Here is a 21,514-nt window from a genome sequence, read left to right as displayed (position 1 = left end):
GTGCCGGTGTTTGATCACCCACACAGTAAGAAAACTAAACAAAACAAGCAAACAAACAGAAATTAAGAAAGATGTTAGCTATATTCCATTACCTAGAGATCCTGCTTCAGTCCTAGTCCACCAAGATCACTGCTTTCCTACTTTCCGGCTGCTGACCAAATAGCAAGATACTGTACAGCCAGGAACTTACATTTTTGAATGTTCAGGGTGCAAGTTGTAAGTTACTGCAGATTGAAGCCACACTATGTCCCAGGCTAGTTTATTGAAATATAAACTTACTACTTTATATTTACTAAAAATGTCATTGTGCTTGGAAAAAAAAGGACAGGATAAGAGGATATCAGGAAAGCCTGAGGGGAATGTGTTGTGAATGGGGTGACAGCACAGGTGAAAAAGTTACCATGAGTAAATGCTGCCCATAGAGTCTATTAGCCAATGCCAGAAGAGTCGAAGGTTCAAGACGTGTTGTTACATTGCAGTGTTGAGCACTGCTAGAGTGTGTCTGCCTCTCTTGCCAGTGCTCTCCTGTTAGAGGAGCATCTCAAGTACAGATGGCTCAGGTAACTGTCCTGGGCTCGTCCCAGGAATGCATTGCATCCTTCAACTGGCAACTTCAGACACAGAACCTTTTAGGGGTTTATGTGTATTTCTTCCAACACCACATAGCTCCATGCTGGACAGCGCTGAAACGATTTAATTTTCAGTTGCTTGTCTTGAAAAATTTACTTGGGTGATCATGCTATCAGTCCTTTATTTCTCACTTTCATAGCACAGTAGTAATTTAAAACAGAGGATACATATATGCAGACCAAAGATTAAAGTGATGAGTGCTCTGAATATGTGCAGGGTTACTAAGAGGTAAATACAGCCCTGGGAATAAGGGCAGGTGGCACGAGCAGAAGAAAAAAATTTAGCATGTATTCAAAATTGGAGGATAACAGTGATGCTTTTTATAAGAAGCTGTTCCTGTATCATTTGAAATCAGCAGAGAATCAGTCAGGAGGAGAGAAGGCAGATGATAAATGATTCATTTGCTTGCCTCCTCCTTGAGATTCCTTTCTTTGCCAGCTTGAGTTAACAGATGTCTTAAAGATTATGAATTCACAGGAAAATAACGCAAGACAATGGGCAGCCAAGACAGTATTCTGATAGTCTAAATATTTTGTTCCTCATATTTTATCAGCTATTGAATCTCAAGATCTACAAAAGCTCTTATATTAAGGAATGACTTTGCTCACAAACACTTTGGTTCAATGAGGCTTTCAATGAGAAGTGGTTCTTCTGTATTTGAACTATAATCTGTTTTTTTCATTGTGACCCAGCCTTTGGTTACAGGCAAGTCAGCTGGGCCTGGGGAAACATGAAGACTGATTTTCTGCTGTGCTGTACATCAAATATCAAAGTCTTTTTGCAGAACTTTGTGATCATTGGTGAGAATGAATTTCAAAGGACACTTGTCCTCTTTAATGATATAAAATCTTTCAAGGTTAATTCAGAGCAGTCTGTGTTTTCAGCTTCTGCAGGGGACCATTTCTCTGCGGTCACTATTCACAAGGTGGGATTCTTGCCTTAATACGCTAATCCCCTCAGGGATCAGGAAGTTCCACCACCCAGATCTGTACTGAAGATGCCAAAGAGTACTTTAAGAATACTGGGACTTGTTACAACAAAACTTTTGCAACCCAAAACAAACATGACAGTGTATTCTTTGTGGGTTTCTGCATTGAAAACACACTGCATTTGAAGTACCAGAAACAGAGTAAGATGTGAAGTAATTATTCTGACTCAAATGGAGTTTTTGATATACTCCCTCTAAGAAAAAATCTAGGTACATTGGTTAATATTTTATCATTCGTGTGTATATCTGTGCTAACTGAAGTGAAAACTGAAGGACTGACAGCTCTGAAGTGGCTGCCAATACTGTGCACTGTAAAAGTACTGAGGGACTGTGTTTGCATAGTCACTCCGAGCTTGTCTGCAAGTGTGTTACCATGAAGTGCTAAGTTCTGTACCGCAGTGTTGGTCTGCAGTCAGATGGACTCTGTCTTCCTCTGTTTCCACATACAAATTTGGCTTTGTTCACTAAGCTATCTGGAGTTCAGAGGTCTTTTACATGCACACATATCCATTGCAAATTGATTTGCAAGAGCATGTTTACCCTCACAGTGAAGGCCAAATGGTCATCAGATTTGCTGTCATTACAGCTCCGGGTTAAACTTCATCTGTTGGAAAAGGATATGAAACGGTGCTGTGTTTGCTTTAGCCTGTTGCTACAAGTCGTCATCCTACCTTAATGCAGTCTTTTTTAAGTATAAATGCTTTCTTTGTCTTTACAAAAGGTTGTTTAAATTGCAGTTTAGTGCAGGTTTCATCTCTCTTAGTGGGTTGTAAGATACTGAACATCTGTGAACACCACAAAATAATAAAAAAAGGTAAGTGATCTAAGAGCAGATAAAGAAATGTAATATACTCCAAAAAAAAGTAAAAAAAAAAGTAAAGTAGTAAGTTACTTAAAGGGCTATTTCTGTAAATAAAAAAGTATTAATCATCTCAGATGCAACTAAGTTATCAGATATTTTGCTTGCTTCACCATCTGTCTTCAAAGGCACAAGATAGCAAATTACGCAAACCTTTACAAATATTTTTATCAATCTTTCCTTGTAGCATAAATATCTCAAGTATCTTTTGAGAGGTGCTTGATTTAAAATTTTGTCTGAGATATGGAGTCATAGATTTGCTTTTGTCATTTTTTTCATCTTAGGTGTTGCTAGATGCTTAAATAAAGTTTTCTTTATTACTGGATTTCCTTACTCACTGGGTTTCAATAATGTAAGCAGCACACACTTTATGAGAACAGCCAGTATTTATATTAGTTCCCAGGTGCTGGTTTTTGTGGAGATATTTAGTCTGATATTAGTAGATGACTTAATATTTACAGATGACTGTATCAGGATATGGTGTAGCTCATAGTAGCTCTGTAAGCAAACATGCTGCTGCTATTCATAACATACAAAATAATTCTAGCCCTGAGGACAAATCTGAGCATTAGGCTGGAAGTGGAAGTTGTCTGTGGCTGCAGCTGTGCTGTGGGAATGTGGCTGAATGCAAGGCATGACGAGGAGGTGGCTGGGAAAAGTTGGTTGAAATTCCTTGATCATTCAAGGGCTGCGAATGGAAGCTGCATATTTCACCTGTTCCCCTTTTCCAAGCAGCACCACAGATTAATCAGAAAAAAGCTGATTAATCTTTGATCTTTTCAAAGCAAGATTTTAGTGGATATTTGTACCTGAAGTAGTGATGAACAGCGCATGATAAAAGGGCTGTAAAAAGTGTTGATCCTGTAGTACTGTGGGAGTCATTGACTCTGTCTTACCTATTAGCATGTCATATTTCATTTGCTTTTGTGGTCAGGGGCTTTCCTGTTTCCCTTTATGTCAAGAAGCTCCCTTGAGGAAGGCTGTTTCTAGTATTGTAGCTTCAACACCTGAAGAGAGGTGGGGTGACACTGGAGTGTGTACTTGGGCCTCTAGACAAGAGTGAACACCATATTGAGATATAGCAGTGTTTCCAGTGACTGATAGAGCAATTATAAAGTTTGACTATTGCATTTTTGCATAATTAACATGAAAGTCTTTAAAGTCATGAATGATCAGTGGGCTGAGATGGCAGCAAGGTTTTTAGAAAAGCTTATGTGTGCATAGTGCTTACATGAAAAGCATTTTTGAGTGTTCTTTCAAATTGATGGAATAGAATTTAAGGCTGATTATGCATATGTGACCACATACACATCTGGAAAATAAGGTTAAACCTATAACTGTGTTATCCCACTGTCTTAATCTGTATATAGAATAATATTAATACAGAACAGGATATATGTTAGTGGAAAAGTATGTAGTAATTGTAAATCTTGTGGGTAATAAAGCACCAGGAGTATATTACAAAAAATGGTGTGCATTTATTTTTATTTTAATAGTGGTTGCTTTTAGTTATGGAGAAGTTACAGGAGAATGTTTTCTTGTACTGACATTTTTAAGCACTGTGATTGATACATGTATTGCTCAAACTCACACCCATAGTTTTCTGCCCTCATAAACAGAGTGTATCTGCAAAACACATTCAAGCATCCTCGTTGTTCTAAATTGCTTTATTTCATTATTGTAAAGACAAAAGTGCATCCCTGCAGGATTTAAGGGGCTTTTTTGTTCAGGCAGGGAAACAGAATAATTAAGGAAGGAATGAGAAAAGAACTGGGCAAGTAGGGTGTTGTATAGCTGTGAAAAAGTGTTTGGATTGAGCACATTGGGCCTGTTACTGGGCCACCTTGGACCAGAATCTTTTCTTGAGGTGTTAAGATGTTCCATGGGTTTGGTTTTCCATTTATGCTGGATACATGTTGGTTTAGCATTAATGATTGGAGTCAAGCAAATCCCTTACACTCAGGGCTATAAACCTCTGAATGTGCTTAGTAGCAGAGAATTTTGAGGTGTAAAGCCTGCTTTCCGTGAGAACTGAAGCTACAATGCAGCAGTGATGGAATTAAAAGTTATACCTTTTGGGATTAAATACCCCCTTGATAAATTACAACTTTTTGAATGTGTTAAAATCTTTTGAAAAAAGTAAAAGGAAGAGGACTAAAAGAACATGATTTGTGTGTGGCATCTTTGAAAATGACACTATATTAAAAAACTAAATTGCTGGCAGCCTTCTTAGCATGAGCCATCACTCTTAATATTTCATTAGTTTAGTAAAAATGAATGCTTATAAATGCCACAGAGGCTTATTTAACTGATGAGAACAACTAAAAATATATGGGAAAATTTCTGTGGCATTCAGAGTTTGTCATGACTGAAAAACTAAAGATGCTGCAGAGCTGGCTAGATGCAGATATTGCAGAACTCTGCCTCCCCTTTTTCTCCTACCTTGCCTGAGGTGACTTTTTGACCCCCTGCACTGTATATGTAGGCTGGTGACTTGCTGAAACAGCCTTTTTAGTTTCTTTTTTCCTATTTGTTGCTCAGTTTTGGAGCATAATGATACACATCTGATCTGCCTGATGGAGAAATATTTGTCTTCCACTTGTGGAGGAGCTATCCAGTGTGGATACTGTGCTACTGTTAGTTTTTGAAGCTGGGGGACAAAGAATGTTAATTTTCACTTTCAGTACTGAGACACCTTTCAGGAAACCCACCTTCTGCTCAGCCATCATAGAGCTAATGGTGCCTGTGGTGCTAGAGGGCCAGCACCAGCAAGAATAATTGATTTATTTCAATTTATCATATTTATTTATTGCTGTTCTGAACATGTATTCCTGCACTCTTGTGCAACCCTCAAATACTAAAGCATAGCATAACATGCCCTTTAAGACGGCAGGCTATTTTGGATTATAGCATTTTCATGATGGTAGCTGCGAAATAATAACAAATCTTAACACAAGGAGTGCAATTGAGGGCTCCTCCTGGGGCTTTTTCCTCTTAGCTGAGCTGAAGGACAGGCAGTTGTATAACCCCACACGCTGAGCTGGAGCGTGTCAGCAGCCCAGTGAGGAGTCCTGCCAAAGCTCTGTTCTCCACAAGGTTTTGAAATGTCATGGCTTAATTGCCATGGGAGACACATGCCTGAGTGCTCCTGCCCAAGTGACTGCTCGTCTCAGTGTATGTGTTGCAGAATGAGACCCTTAGCACCAGACTGGGTGAGTCATTTTCCCAGTTTACCAGGTTGTCTCCAGCTTCCTAGAGTTAGCTTTCTAGAATTTAGGATTTGTCTGGTCTTGTGTTTCAAGGCAAATTTAATGTAGTTTCCTAGGCTTTAGGAGCACTGCTGAACTGGAAAGTGTAGTGCCTGCTGTTTGTGGATATGTTAGTAATTTTTGTTTAATTTTGTTGCCTTTAATGGCAAAATGAACAGATTGTACAGATATTCTAGAGGAAAACAAGATTCTAGATTAAAAATCTGACTGATGTCCTAAGTGCCAAGTATGAAAAAGAGTTTTGGTTTTTGTTAAGTGTTGTTGATTTATTGCATGTGTTCATTTTGTAATAGCTCTCATGAATGCAGCAAGCAGAAAACTGGTTGCTGTATTTTTTGCATCTTTTCAGCATTTCTTGAGGCATTTGTTTAATGTATATTGTTACCTGTTAGAGTGAAAACAAAATACTGACAGTGGTGGGTTTTTTCCCCTACTAAGAGAGGCTTATTTGAAACTGATCTAGCAGAGGTCAGAGTAAGACCTGCAATGTAATGTCATTACGGAGATTGAAAACCTGTTGCAAAACATGGATACTCTGGTATGTAAAAATGAAGTAGCACAGTTGTTAGCAGTCTTTAAGAAAAAGTCATACTTTTAAAAGCGATTTGTGAATTTTTTTCTTTAGTTAAGTAGGCCAGAAGTCAGCTTTAAGTCAGCAAGCTGGTAGTATAAAGTTCATACTTTTGGAGATTACTGTGTAGGAATCCGTGTGGTTTAATCTTAGTGCCTTTGTTATAGTGAGGAGAACATAACAAAAACTGAATATGCATAGTGGTTTTGCAATTTAGAGTTATTTTATTTCATTTACTGCATGTTTGTAGTGCTATTGTACATAGGCAGTTTAATCTGTGTGAATTACGTGGTGGAACGTAAGAGAAGTGGCAAAGATGCAACAGTAACTCATGTTTGCGTTTGGTTTATTCAAATGTTTTCTGTAGAGACCAATACAAAAAAGCAGCAGAGACCCAAGTGGTTGGCCACTATCTCAAAACTTAGCTAAGGGGATAAAAATTTTAGGATTGTCCCATGATAACATGAGATATATGCAATCAGAATGGAAAGAGAAAAGGCCTCTTTGGGCCATTTGTTGTGTTTCTGTTCATGCATTTTTAAACTTGGTCAGTCATCCAAGAAAGAATAATTTGGATTTGTATATTCCTTCTTGTTCTTTAGAAAAGCTAATTTATTTCTGATTTATCTGCTGTCTGTGGTATTTCTTAAAGCTCCTTATACAGTTACTTTGTATGAACTTGACTCTTATCAGTGTAACAAATATAGTCTGTTATGTATCCTTGCAAGTCTTCTGAATATGAGAAAGGAAACCAAATGTAGAGACAAGTGCAAGATCTTGTGTTGGATAATGGGTCCCTCATGTCCACAGGTGCTAGTTACATAAGGGACAGTGGGGAACACCAGTGCCAGGCAGTGGGACCTACTACATGTAGTAAACAAAGTCCCAAAGTGACAGGTGACCAGGGCAAGCCACCGTGTTGAAATGTGTCTTGGTGTGCCCAGCAATACAATGAGGACAGAAGCATTTACTGCTCCTTGGAATGCACTGCTTGTGAAAGGCAGTAGATGAGAGCAATAAATTGTTATTGTTGAGAATGGGCAAGAGAATGTCTAATTTGGGAAGAGCTGTTGGCTGCTGTAACAGCACCCCTTGCTGCTGCGAAATATTTTACATCTCTGGAAACAGATGGGAAGCTGAGTGTGCTTGTCCAGTATTTCCCAGGACTGTGTAACTGCTCTTAAAGTACAGTTTAAAAAGCCTGTTTGAAACCCTGTCACCAAGTTCCAATTTTTATCTTGTGATGGAGTGTTTCACCAGTAATGCTAATCTGAAATAATAATTTACATGATGAAGTTTAAGAGGTACAGGTACTAGAACTAGTAGATTTGATGAACATACACATTTTCAGTGCATGTGGTTGAGTTTAATATGTAGTTTAATACTGTATTTTACACTTTCTTTTTAAAAGATAGATTAAAAAAGTATGTAGGCTATATGCCAAGTCCTAGGGTTCCTGTTAGAGTTTGGAGTTGCTTTGTCTAATTTGCTGGTGATGATTTAACTGCATTCTTGATGAAGTTTCTAATCCATTAATGTGCATTTTAAAACTTTCATATTAAGAAAGAAAAAAATTTGTCAGTGTATGGTTAAACTGTGGAAGTGTCTTCTGAGTTTATTTACAGTTATTTATCTAATGGTTCCTTCTGCTTTGGGTTAGGCTTAAGTGATGATCTCAGCCTCGCTAGTATTGCGGTTCTGTCTGTCACACACACAAGCCTGGCTCCAGCTGTGGCAAATGGAATTAACTTAGTTAATTTATTATTTTCTCTTAAAAGCTTTTGACCACTGGTACTACGTTATTGCTGTAAGTTGCTTCAGTTAATTACTCCTGTTATGCAAAAGACTTATACCCGATAAAAGGCCTTACTACTGCTGCATGTTTTTAACAAAAGAAACATTCATTGAACAATGAGGCTTGCTGTTATTCTGACAGTGCATATGTGTTAAAATGCAATGGTGTTAAAAAATAGGTGTTTTCCAGGCTTTCAGGTTCCTCACAGACAAATCTTTGCCATAAAATTCAGAGCAGCAGCCAGATGGCTGAAACTTGGAAGTGTTGCTGTGGAGTCTAGCAAGAGAAAACACTCCTGGGTAACAGTAGAACATTAACACACTCAGAGTAATACATTACTAGCAGTGATGCTGTACTGCATTGTGGCTTAATTGTGTTTAATGGAGTCCTGTAGTCTCTGTGATTTAGCTGCACATGTCAAAGCAGGGCAATTCCCAGTTCATCTGCCTGCAGAAAAACACAGCAGCTTTACATAACCCGTTTGAGAGAGTACTTGAAGCGCCTCAGATAATCCATCTCACCTCCTTCAGTTTATGTTTCTCTTCTCTGGTATATTTATGTCACAAATTCAAACCAGACCAAAAACCCCAAACTAAACAACCTCCTCCCACAAACACACACTCACCCCCAGCAAAAATTTCCCAACCCAGTATTTCCACCCAGCTAACTTCTGTTGTCTACTAGATGGGGAAGAGACCTCAGCAGATTTTTTTTGTCATCTATCCAAAGCCATTCACCTTTTAACAGCATGTGGGTGATGAGAGAGTTGGAATTGACATGTCAAATCCCACATCAGAATTACACTGCCAAAGCCCTCCAGGGAAAGAAGGAAATTGGAACTTGACCGTTCTGGTGCCTTTTAAAATCAGAATTGTATTTTTGCTAGTGGTAAAAGAGGATGGAGTCCTTGTGTTGTGGAAGATAGTGACAGAGTCCACATTAGAATTTAGTATGATTACGACTTTATCTGAAGTTTTGTAACACTATCTTCAATACACTTAAAGCAATTTAAAAAATTACCATTTTAAATGCTATCTGTTTGCTCTTAATTAGTTTTCTCAAAAGCATCTACCTTATGGAAGGAAGTTTGCAGTTCTACCTTTTTTCTTAACATATACATTTTGATACACACAATTGTCATGGATAACTCATATTTTGTTTCTGCTTATTGGTGAATAGAGAATGGTTAAAACGAAGGGGGAGAACTCATTTTAGAGTGTTCTCCTTTAAATTGTCTTAAGCCAAGACAACAACTCAGTGTTTTATAAAAACATAAACGGTGATACAGTAACCACCTAGGTTGGCTGTCCAAAACATCTGTACCATTAAAATCATTAACATGCACCCTATATATAAAGTCATCTTTAGTTATGCAATAGTTGCTTTTTGTCTTTTTGCACATTAATTTTAGTACTGGTTTCTAGCTGAATCGTATCACAGCCCAGCTTGTCTAGCTAGGAGACCCTGCACTGAACCAGTTCCCCCCAGTTACAGATACAGCTTTGAAAGCTGGAAGAATCAAAAGTCAAACTGAGACTGATGGGCAGATGATGCCATGTGCAGAAAAATCTGAAATAGAAGGGAGGAAATTTCTTCAACTTGTCATTTTTGTCCTAATAGAGTGACAGGATAGGCTACAAAGACATTGGCATCAGTGACTCTGCAGAAACCACCATATAACCCACTCACATACGCACACATTTATAGAAACATCTGTTTCAGGACAGGTTTTAAGTTTAAAAAAAAAGGTAGTTTGGATTTGAAAATTCCAGTTAACCTTGAAATAGTTTACTTCCTATCTGTTTTGCTGCTGCTGCTGCTGTGCTTTTCATCTAATCATGAGCTGTCAGTTTGTGACCTTTCCTGGGTCTGATGGCAGCATGTAAGTGCCAGCGTGATTTTTTGTGTAGTGTTGCCTCAGCTTTTGATGCCCTTACAAAGGTAAGCATTGAATGCCAATGTGTTGTCATTGCCTCTTTTTTTGGTCTTCGTTGCTAGTGCCAGAGGAGCATTTAAATGTGGAAATGATGCTCTCCCTTGCATGTTTACAGAAGGAGGAAACCGCTTTATGGTCTCCTGCTGTCAGAGGCTAAAACACCATTTTAAGGATCCAATTAAAAACACCACTTTAAAACAAATTAGATTTGTGCCCTCAAAAATTTATTTTTTTGTTTCCTTATTTTTTTTCAAACTTCTAAATACAATTCATTTTTCCATTTGACCCATCTTTAAACCTTTTATAGTCTGTTGTAGCCACACCAGAAAAAGAGCTGTAGAGCTCTTGACACAACTCATGTTCTTCTCAAGTGCACCAAACATTGGCACGCACATAGGGACCATCAGCAGCTTCTCCTTGAAACCAAACGTATTCACTGCTGCATCTGTTGTCTTGCATTAGATCAGAGAGAACAACAAATTGGTACATAGAATCTATGTTTCTTGCTGGCTTGCTACCCCTCGCTTAGGTATTTCTTTCGAGAAAGATTTGGAAGGAGAGGGAGAGCAGTGAGACAACCATGAGACTAATGGAGATAAATGCAGACTTTCACTAGATTTTGTATACAGTAATAAAATAACTTTATGGATTGGGAAAGGGAAGGATTCATACAGTTGTATTATTAACATCCAGAATTGTGTTTATTTCTTACTCTCAAAAATATTCTCCAAAGAGTCACACGATATTTATTATTAAATAGGATGACAACTGCCATCTGTCACATCAGGCAACATCAGCACATCAGTTGCTACTTGATGTTAGAAATCATAGTGGGAATGCTATTTCTAGGGAAAATAGCCAGCCTCTCTTGCACAATGAAAGAAGCACTCAATATAGATGGTATTTATTACATTTAAGTTATTTGGAATGCAGCTGTGTAAAGTTGTCAGTTTAGGATCATTTTAGTATAGATGGTGAGGAATGAGCAGGCATCTGTAGGTGGAAAAAAGAGCCAATTTGAGTGAGTTTGGTTACACTGCATGAAGGTATTAATTTTAACATTCAAAAACCTTTCACTCATGCAGGATTTCAGTAGCTGTGAAAAATATTGTCAGAAGGCTAAAATCAGTGGACTCCTTTCTACCTTCTTTCTTTAGTTTCAATTAATATAATAGAAAAAAAAACCTGTAACTTTTTAAATCACTATTCACTCTAGAACAGGATTATCAAATGCTGCAGAACAAAAAATAGACTCACCATAAAATCTAATTTTGTAATCTAATTTCAGATTAAGACCGTGCTTGAAAAGTGTTTATGGTTCTGATTTTGGTGTATATTGAGCATGTCTAGCAGTTAAGAGAAACAGCACAAGAGAAAGTACATTTGCTTGTGTAGAGTGCCTGTATATGTTTGTGTGGATACATGTATATAAATTATATGAAATAGCATGGTTTATACAATGCACACCTCCTAGAGAAGAGCGAATAGTCAGGGAATCCTGAAGTTCTCTCTTCCTACCTTCTGCTCCTCCACCACATTCCATTATGAGCCAGCAGATCAATACCTTGCTCTGAATCCTCCTACAAGAAAGACATTGAGGTTCTGGAACATGTCCAGAAAAGGGCAACAGAGCTGGGGAAGGGTCTGGAGTACAAGTCTGATGAGGAGTGGTTGAGGGAGCTGGGATTGATTAGCCTGGAGAAAAGGAGTCTGAGGGGGGACTTTAACACTCTCTACAATCACCTGAAAGTTGTTGGAGTTGGTCTCTTCGCCCAGGTGACAAGTGACAGGATGAGAGGAAATGGCCTCAAGTTGTGTCAAGGGACATTTAGATCAGATATTAGGAAAATTTCATCTCAGAAAGTGTTGTCAAGCATTGGAGCAGGTTGCCCAGGGAAGTGGTGTAGTCAGCATTCCTGGAGATATTCAAAAGTCATGTAGATGTGGAACTTAGAGATATGATTTAGTGGTGGACTTGGCTGTGTGGTGCATTAACTGTTGAACTAAACAGTCTTAAAGGTCTTTTCCAACCTAAAAACTATGATTCTGTGAAAAAAAACCTATCAATAATGGTTAATGAATTATTTGTACACCTGTGAGAGAATTGTGGACAAAAAGATACAGCTGAAAGCTTATTTCCTTATAAGCAAAAGCCACAAAGCTTTGGATCACTTCCCCATCCCTCCAGTTTCTGGATTTGCCTACCATGTGTATAGATCATTAGCCTAGAAGAGAAATTGTAGAAAATACACCTGGAAAGATCCTTTGGGTAAAGTTTGTCCATCCTGTCACTAGGAAGCCCAATTAGTTGAATTTTGGCTCTTTTTGTAGGTTAACTCTAGGCAGATAGACCAAGTATTGCAAGCATTCAGATTCCTATTACAATACTCAAAGAATGATGTTTAATAATTTCCCCTGGCTTATGTTTGGCATGGAATTGTTTTTTCATTTTCTGATTTCCCTATTTCATTCATTTCCCTCAGGAGAGAGAAACAGAAGAAGGAGATGTCAGGTGGCTTTCAGTTATATGCCTCAAAATGAAGATGAATTGGAATTAAAAGTTGGCGACATCATTGAAGTTGTGGGAGAGGTGAGCACATCTTTAACTGAATATACATAACATGCATTTCTGACATGTCCTGTGCATGCTAAGCTCTTGAGTTTGTATTCTGAAGAACCAAAGATAATAGCAGAAGAAACCTCACAGTTTTAGGAAGCCAGCCACAGAGAAAAATTACCTTTGCAAAGTTAAACACATTTAAGAAATTTACTTGAATCTCCCCTGGAGTTCACCTTTTGTCATCTTTGGCAGCAAATTTGAAGAATTTCGTTTTAGTCTTAATCAGTTTAAAAAAACCCTAAAACCAAATAAAACCCCCATCAAAGTATTTAAAGACTCAAGATGCACTTATTGTGGTTAGAACTGAATGTGGAAAATGAATTACATGAACTGGGAACAAATTATGAAAGCTTGGACAGAGAGACAGAAATTTTCTTTGCATGGGTGACTCTGGCTGCAGGATCAAGAATTGGTGTTTGCTCCCAATACCTTCAGTGTTCCATTAAAGATTTTACGAATATCTTCTTGAGCATAATAGCGTGAGGACCAAAGTCAAAATGATAACATGCATCCTTTAGTAAAAAACATTCAAGCTCATTTATTCTTAACTTACTTAGCTTTAAAAAGAAGCTTTAAAAAGAAGACCATAGTCTGCTCAGGCAGCCAGTATAATGTATTGCAGTTTGTAACATTTATTGTAGGATTTTTTTCTCTGCTATGACTCAGCAGTTAGTAATTCAACATTTATTTTCTCATCAAGGATATATAGTTAATTTACTTTTTCCTGCCTCTTTCATTTCAACAATCAGTTCAAAAAGAATATAAATTCTACTGTAATCTACATGGTATCCAGCATTTTCTTATAAGAGATTAAATTCTCACATCTGAATGTAAGAAGCTTAGTGATCACTGTTTTTGCTCTAACCTAGCTGTGCACACCAGCTCTGCACATCATTCTTCTCCTGGAATCAGACATGATATGTCATTTAACTAACCTTATTCTGTCTGTGAGCAGTTTTGTAATGGGGGAGTTCAAGGTTATAAGAGCATATTTTGAATAAATATATTGTGAACTCCATGTTACAATGAGTTTCATGGCATCACATGAACTGTTTTCATTGGGCAATTTGAAGTATATTTGACCTCACATGGCCATGCAAATATTACTTAAAAGTTTTAAGTCTGTGTCTTTCAAGAGTAAATTGGTGGAATAAAGCCCTTTCCTAGTATCCAGCCAACAAATTAACTCTACTGAATGAGTTATATGATTAAATAATTTAGATGAGACACTAGGCTTCTCTTATGAAATGTATCTCTTGTCTTTTTTTAAATTTGAAAAACTTAATTATACATACCTGATTTATTTATATCCAAAAGAGACTGAAAATGTGTGCATTAAAATTGAAAAATGTAGAACTAAAAAGTGAAACATTCCATGTATGTATGAACATACATGAGTGAAAATATACTTGCATGTATGTGCTTACAGTTAAGGGCATGTTTTTTTGAAACCCACTTGGATTGCTCTTTGGGGTGAAACTAGATTAGCTGGTGGAACAGGGAAAATAGGAATTAAAAAAAAAAATTCTCAGCGCCTCAGGAAGTATTGTTGTGGGACCTTTTTTCCATTATGGTTGATACCAAGCAGTTGATGTTGAACACTTGTTGAAACTCCCTCTTCTGCTCTTATGATGGTGTTAATTCCTCGAAAAAGTAGAGCAGAATATTTTTTTGAAACAGGAACTTTATTTGATGCAGAATAAAGCAGCACCAATGAATGTGCTGGTTTAATTGTTTACCCTTTTGCTTTTAGGTAGTGCTGCATAAAGTCATTGCATTGAAACAGAATTCACAGCATTTTTGTCATTACACAAGGCTTCTGATTTCAAATGATAAATATTTGATGTGAGTGACTTACTATTTAAAAAATATGGCTTCCTCTTTTGTGAAAGTTGTGGGGTTTTTTTGGAAGGGCCAAAATCATGCTGTGTTATTGTACAACCCCCCCCAAAGAATCAGCAAAAGCCTTCCCACATAGGCAGCAATTGGAGATAATTCTTTTAAAATACAGGTTTTGTTTATCATTACTCAGGATTAAAAACTGGATGATATCTTCAGCATTATTTACAGCAGTTCAGTGTAATTGGAACATTAATGGTCATTCACTTTCCATTTCCAGTTGCTCCCTTCTCTTATGCCATCTTTTTATTCATGAGTAGGTCTCAGATTCCCACAGATAGTATTTTATTGTATCTTCCTAAGAAAGTTGTATCAGTTGAATTCATTGGTTTAATTGACTTGGATTAATGTTTTAAAATCTCCATGGATTTCTGTTTAGTTGAAAATAAATCAATTCCTAAGTGAGTTACAGCAATCTGAAACTGGTAGTATTTAGGTCAAAATACTGTCTATATATCTTCATGTAGGTATTGAGCAAAAAAACCCATGTTAAAATGCTGCTTGTGGTTGAACAACTCATTAAATTTTCCTGTTGCAAAGAAAAGCTAATTGCACTTCATTCTTAAAGAAATGTATTCTGCTCCTCCTCAAGCCTGTTCAAGATCACTGCTGCCAGCACAGGGCTGACAGAAGGGAACACAAGTCTCAGCTGCCTCCACCAGTGTCCAGGCATGTTTCCCCAGACTCCCAGTGAAAACAGGTTACACTGAAATCACCTGGGGACATGCTGAGGATGTCTTCCCTTCTCCCACCTCTGCATATGTAATAGCATCTAAAGCTGCCCAGATCCTTCTTCCTGGTGCCAACAGATTGGATAAGATACTTTTGAAAGGGTGTTTATACTTGTAGTCGTGGTAGATAAAATGAGAAATTCCTGTTGTGGCAGAAGTGGTTTGGGGCTGTAGAGTGGACTGAAACAACAGCAAGTGTGAGTTTTGAGCTTGTCACCAGATGGATTCCTTAGAGGTTGTATGTGTTCAGAATTCACAGTTCCTTCCTATTTGTCCTAAATAGTTAGAAATTAATTATAATATAATCAAACATTCAACACAATAGATAAAATGCTTGTCATTCAAATAGGTTTCCGTAACTACAGACACTGATACCCACAAGACATTAATTAACAGACTTAAATTAAAAGTACATTTAAAACTAACAAGAGAAGCATTTTCATCATTGTTTATGTTCATGTTTATTTTGTGATTGATAGCTTTTTGCTTGCCATTTTCCTATCTCGTTAACTCTTAATTACGGTTGTTCCAAAATACAGCTGTAACTAATTGTCTTATTAAATTCAGATATCTGAATTCCAGTTATGTTTCACCCTTAGAATATCATGGGATGCCAGATAATTAACCTGTAGCATCAGAGTAAGGACATTTGGCATGTCATTCAAGAGTTCTGATGCTGCTTTCATTTGGGATTACTGTGTCACTGTGCTGCTATATACCTTTTGGCCTCCTCCTGCTGAGAAGTCAGCTTTTTGGCAATGTGTAGTGCATGGAGTTAAGCTCACAGGTCTTTGACTGAGACCTTCTGAGACCACTGAGCTTATTCTTTGACTTTTAGGTAACATTGCCATGTATTACATGATGAAATATGTAACTCATTTGAAGTTATAAAAAGGCAAACTGAATTTTGAACAATCTGTTGCCTCTTATTTGCAAGATTAGTGCATGGCGTTTTTTGTTCTTGTTTTCAGATAAAGTCATGCAACCCATGTCCAAGAACAGGATAAGCTGGGGATTGAGCTGGACTTTTTTTACAGTGACTTATTTTGCCAACTATCAAGTTGAAAGGAGAACGAACTGTAGTGAGGGGATAGTCTGTGCCACAAATACAGAGCTGTATAAGTTGCAAGAAAACATCTGGGAATGAATACTGGGGTTTCACATCCCTCAGTTACTTTTCTGTGGAATGCTGTGGCAAAGTGTTTCTCCAGATCCTCTTCTAACAGTTTGTTCACGAGGACTTCTATGACTTATTTGGTTAGTTCATGTGGTAGGAGACTTTTTTTGGGTAAATGAGGGTGCAAGTACCTCTAAGTCCATATAGGATCATCCACGTTCTATGTGATTGCTTTCACAGCCCCTCAGTTTCTTGTTTAGAAGAAGATGTTAAGAAACCCCAACAAAAATCCAAACCACAAAATCAAACAAACAAAAATTCCCCAAGCACATTTTGCCACTTTAAAATAAAGAACTCTGAAGCTGAAAAAATCTGTAATACAAGGTACTTCTGCAGTTTTTAATTTTTACCTTCTGCACCCGAGTTATCAAACAGTTTCCAGATATATTCTGCTATGGCAGAATCCCAAGGGATAGTTGACACCTTATGGGTATGGCTCCCCCTGAAGGCACTCCCAGAATAAGCCATCAAGTGGCACTGCAGGCATCATCTTCTGTTGAGGTCTTGTTTCCAAAATTTATGTTCCTATTGGCAGTGGATGTGATTTGTTTATTTTGCCTCTTGGGAATCTATGTTTTTAATTTCCTTTCGACATGTGATTACTTTTGCCCTTTGAGCTCAATATTTTCCATTAGAATTTATAAACTAAGGGGTTTTTTTCCTTTGCTTTCTGTGCTCTAGTTCTCTCAAAGCAAAAGAAAATCTGTTGACCTTGAGCTTCTCTCTTTCCTGTTGCCTGCCTCTGGCATTGCTTTTATTCCTGGGACTGTGTTTTAGTTTCAACAGCCCAGAAAGACTCTGTTATGATCCAGGGAGACTTCCATTTGAAACCTTTCCTGACTCAGAGCCTCCCTCATTTGCCTTAGCTAAGCTGTAAGTAATCTGTCAGCCTAATAGGCAAAGCTGCAGGTTATAGAACATCTTGTGGAGCAGGCCAATATAGGAATTTACTGGAAATACACTTTTGGTCAGTGATTCCAAAGAGCTGACCATTTTAATAATTTAACAACTTTAGCCTATTAATTATATAGCAAGGTGTAAGCCAGCAGCTGTGGCAGTCCTAGATTTTCTGGCAAGCAGCTGCTGGTAGTCGGCCTTGGCATTTCCCGCTAGTTTTGGGTATCCTGTCCTGGAGTTACAAGGATGACCACATAGTTCCTTCAGGAGAAGGGGCTTCTAGGCTTGTAGCAGCAAGGCTTGTTGCACTGCAGGCTAGGCTGTTGCTCCCTTGGACCTTTCTTTGAAGGGGAATGTTGCAGATTGTATTGGCAGTGAAGAGAAAACCTAAAGAACATAAAAAGTAACATCCTTGCTTTTGGAGTATCTTAAGCTTGTAGTCCTAGCGACCTGCTAAAGTGATTTTGTTTTCTTTGGTTGCTTTACAGTTGCAGGTTAAAACTGCATTCCCAGTCCAAAACAGAACTATTGTGTTTGCATGAAAGTTTGAATTGCTATCATATTATTTTCTGTCTTTTTTTTTTTTTTTTTTACTTTAAGTGTGGAAATAGGCTGATTTCGATAATTTTTTATTGCTTTCTAAGCAGCTTAATGTCCAAGCATCGGTATACCCTTTTGAGAACTTTTTGTGTCTGGAATGTCTCACTTACATAATTCTCTTATTTTCCTGTCTGTCCATTTCCAAGGTATCTATTTGGAACAGTTAATTTATTATTTGTTATTTGTATTATTACTTTTAAGTCAAATTAACTATTACAACCTCTTACTGTCTTTCTGGTCTTGGTTGTTGTTGTGTGCTGGTATCTCACAATTTGATTAAAAACCTTGTAACAAAATGAAACAGTATATTTTGAATTATTTTCATCTGTATTTTGTTTATAGTTTACAAAAGCCTCATGTACATTAAAAAAGGCTCTGCTGGTTGAGTAATCCAATTACAACCAAAATGCAAGTATTCTTTCTTCACTGAAAAGTAAAAAAACCCAAAGTCCAATGACATTGGAAGAACATTTGGTTGTTGATTAAATCCCTAAGTTTCTTAATGGGATGAATTTCTCTAGAGGTGATGAAGCATTCTCTGGTGATACTGCTCATTTGTGTCTCATTCAATCACACCAGGTGTTGGACTGTATGTGCCTGTCTGCTGTTGCACTCTCCCTGCCCCACACACAGCACTGACTGAGTTGCAGTTGAGTGCATGTGTTGTTTCCTCCCTAAGTATATGAAGTAGGGTCATGAAGCATCTTCAGTCACTTTCCTGTGTGTTATTACTCTTCAAATGTGGTGTGCCTGCAGTACTAACAGCCTAGGGACTTGGCAAGATTAGTACATGCCATGCCTCTCAGAAAGGCAGTGAACAGATAAAAAACACTGAACAAACACGTCTTAAAAATACCTCTAGCTGGAGCTACTTGCATTTGGTAAGATGCTTCTTCTAACTTAAAAAAACCCTTCATTTTCAGAACTTACAGTTGGTGCACAGAATATTGTGAATTGTAGAACTTCTTTTCCAGCATAGGGACATGGACAGGCAAATGAAACCCTCCTCTTTATAGATTGTTTGGTTCAGCACATGAATGCTGGGCATAAATCAGGATGTAAATGTATAAATTCTGAAAGCACTTTGCTTTAATAGCACGGTAACAAATTTTATTGAGCTCATGTCTCCAGATGGATTAGCCCCCAAGAATAATGGATTTTCATCTGTAAGGTTTTATTGGCTGTGAATTACTGCAACTTTTCAAACCATATGGTAATTGACTGCCCCAATTCGGGATAACTAAATCCTGGAGGTATTTTAGTGTCTTTTATTGTATGGATTCATCTCTAGCTGGTGTGTTTTGAGACTTAAGGATATGTAGCAGGTAGCTTTAATGTTTAAAAATACTTAAAGCTTTTGATACTTTTGATGAAAATTTCCTAATAAATCTTTGGGAGGCCCAGTTTGATCTCAATCTCTAATGCCTTGCTAACATGATTCTGCATTTTCTTGTGGAAAAACCCCCTGGATTTTGCTTTAGATTTTCTTCTGAATTTTTAGAATTATTGAATACGACATGGTATTTTTAGGCAATTAATTTTTCAGTCAGCTGGAAAACTTAAAATAAGCTAGTGAATGATGTGAGTATATTCACATGCAGTTTAGATTTAGCTGTCTAAAGATCTTTGTATATATATATTTCTATACATATATGTAGGCATCCATAGATCAACACATCACATGAAGAATGCTAACGTTAACTGTAAGAAAACTGTGACATGTTACTCTGGAAGAAGTAAGCAAGTGAAAATTACTTTTGGAAAAGATGGAACTGAATGATATTGGTCACATTATTTGTGTCAAGTAATTTCAGCATCTTGCAAAGCAGGGATCTTGGGAATTGTGTAAATCCTCTGATTAATCTTCTGGTCAATCAGTTAATGCAGTTATGGTTTAATGTTTAGGTCTAATTAATAGAGCCATCTGGGAATACTGCATTGGAAAAATTGAGATATTTCATAGGCCAAAGAGTCTTGGCCATTTTGTGTATTTTCTATATAACAATATATTTTTATATGGATACATAATATTTATATTGTATCATCTTTAGAGATATAATTTATAGAGTCTTAAGTGCTGTGTGTAATGGAGTTTCGGTTTTCCGTAGTGCTTTTTATTAGTCTGGAAAGAAGAAAGCAAATATTACCTTTTAGAGACTCTGGTACTGTGATGTGAAAAACCTCCACCTCACTGAAGTGATTGAGTGATATGTATGCATTCTGTTTTCTGAAGTAGCAGCAAGATAATAAGAAGAGCAAGATAATTCCCCGAGATGTGCTGGAGCTCACCAGTACTACTGATGCATTGGAGGCAGGGCAAGTTTTGTCAGGGACTGACTTTTGTCAGATACTGAGATTAAATGAAAGTCTGCTCTGAACTGCTTTCAAATTAAAACGAAAATTCAACTCACGAGATCAAGAAATGTGGGGTTTGTAATAAAATTGCTCATGTAGCTAAGTTGAAAAAAATGCATATATTACTCTATATTTTGAGGAAATATTTGGTTGTATTATTATGAGATTTCTTTTCTAAGGACTTGAGTTTTTCACAGATAAGTGAAAAGACTTTTCACAGACTTTTTCCTATAATAATTAGTTTGCTTCATTTGAAGTGTGGGGTTGTTTTTTAACTGTAAACTTTCTCTTTTCATAACTGCGGGGAGGGTAGGCAGGAAAGAGATGAGTCAAACATTACTGGAGACTGATGTGTCACAGATAGACACTGTCCTCCCCTGTCATATTTTTAGTGAAGGGACAGTGTCTGACAGATGAAAAACATTTCTCTATCAAGGGTGTGTTTAGCTGATGCTTATAATCAGTCATTTCTTGTTGTGCGATTACAACCTAAAAGCATTTCTAAGGGCTGTCATTTCCCTGCCTGACACCACTATTCAGTCCTGAATGGGTTATACAGGAGGGAGTTTGTAATTTTAAAGTGATATTTTCTCTTGGGGTTTGGCTAGGTAGTGTCCCTCCTCCTTCTGACACCATCATTATTATATATTTCAATACCTCTTTGTAAATATCAAATCAGGTATGCATTAGTACTGTTCTTTGTTCTCCACAGGTTTCTTACATTAACGCTTTAATGATGTAGCAGCATTCTTAATTTTTAAAATACAAAATTTCTGATTTTGATGGGGAAGGCAGGAATGTTTACATTGTATTAAGATATCTAAATTAGATTCTCTGAGTAGCCCTTTGTAGGTGTTTGTCTTTCGCCATTGATTACTTAGGGAATTCAAACAGAATCTGCAAATCACATCCATTAAGATAGTCTTGAACAGTCATACACTGCGCACTGAAAATTTCCTGATTTAATAGATATCCATAGAAATTGAAATGTAGAGACACTGTGTGCTCTCTAGTTGTTTTTTTATCCTTTTATTTAATGCTCGTCCATGCTTCTGGCTGCTGTAGCGCTGATGACCTTTACAGATGGGTTCATGCATCTCTCTTGTTTTCACTTATGAAGAAAAAAAGAGGTGTTCTGGCTTGGAGCCTATGCCATGTGCTCCTTTTACCTGAAATTAGTATGAACT

The 21,514-nt window shown here is 37.4% G+C and overlaps 1 protein-coding gene across 2 annotated transcripts in view; it reads left to right on the top strand.

Annotated features, from left to right (window-relative positions):
- Nucleotides 1–21,514, top strand: part of SH3KBP1 (SH3 domain containing kinase binding protein 1) — a 213,199-nt gene that overhangs the window by 92,444 nt on the left and 99,241 nt on the right. For both annotated transcript variants that reach the window (XM_082279426.1, XM_082279425.1), the window contains exon 4: nt 12,532–12,638. In XM_082279426.1, the coding sequence (XP_082135552.1) occupies nt 12,532–12,638 (107 nt within the window). The remainder of the gene's footprint in view (nt 1–12,531; nt 12,639–21,514) is intronic.

Source organism: Coloeus monedula, assembly GCF_965178545.1.
Source record: "Coloeus monedula genome assembly, chromosome: 3".
Lineage (NCBI taxonomy): Eukaryota > Metazoa > Chordata > Aves > Passeriformes > Corvidae > Coloeus > Coloeus monedula.
The sequence above is the reverse complement of the archived record's forward strand: the minus strand, read 5'-3'. Positions and strand labels throughout refer to the sequence as shown.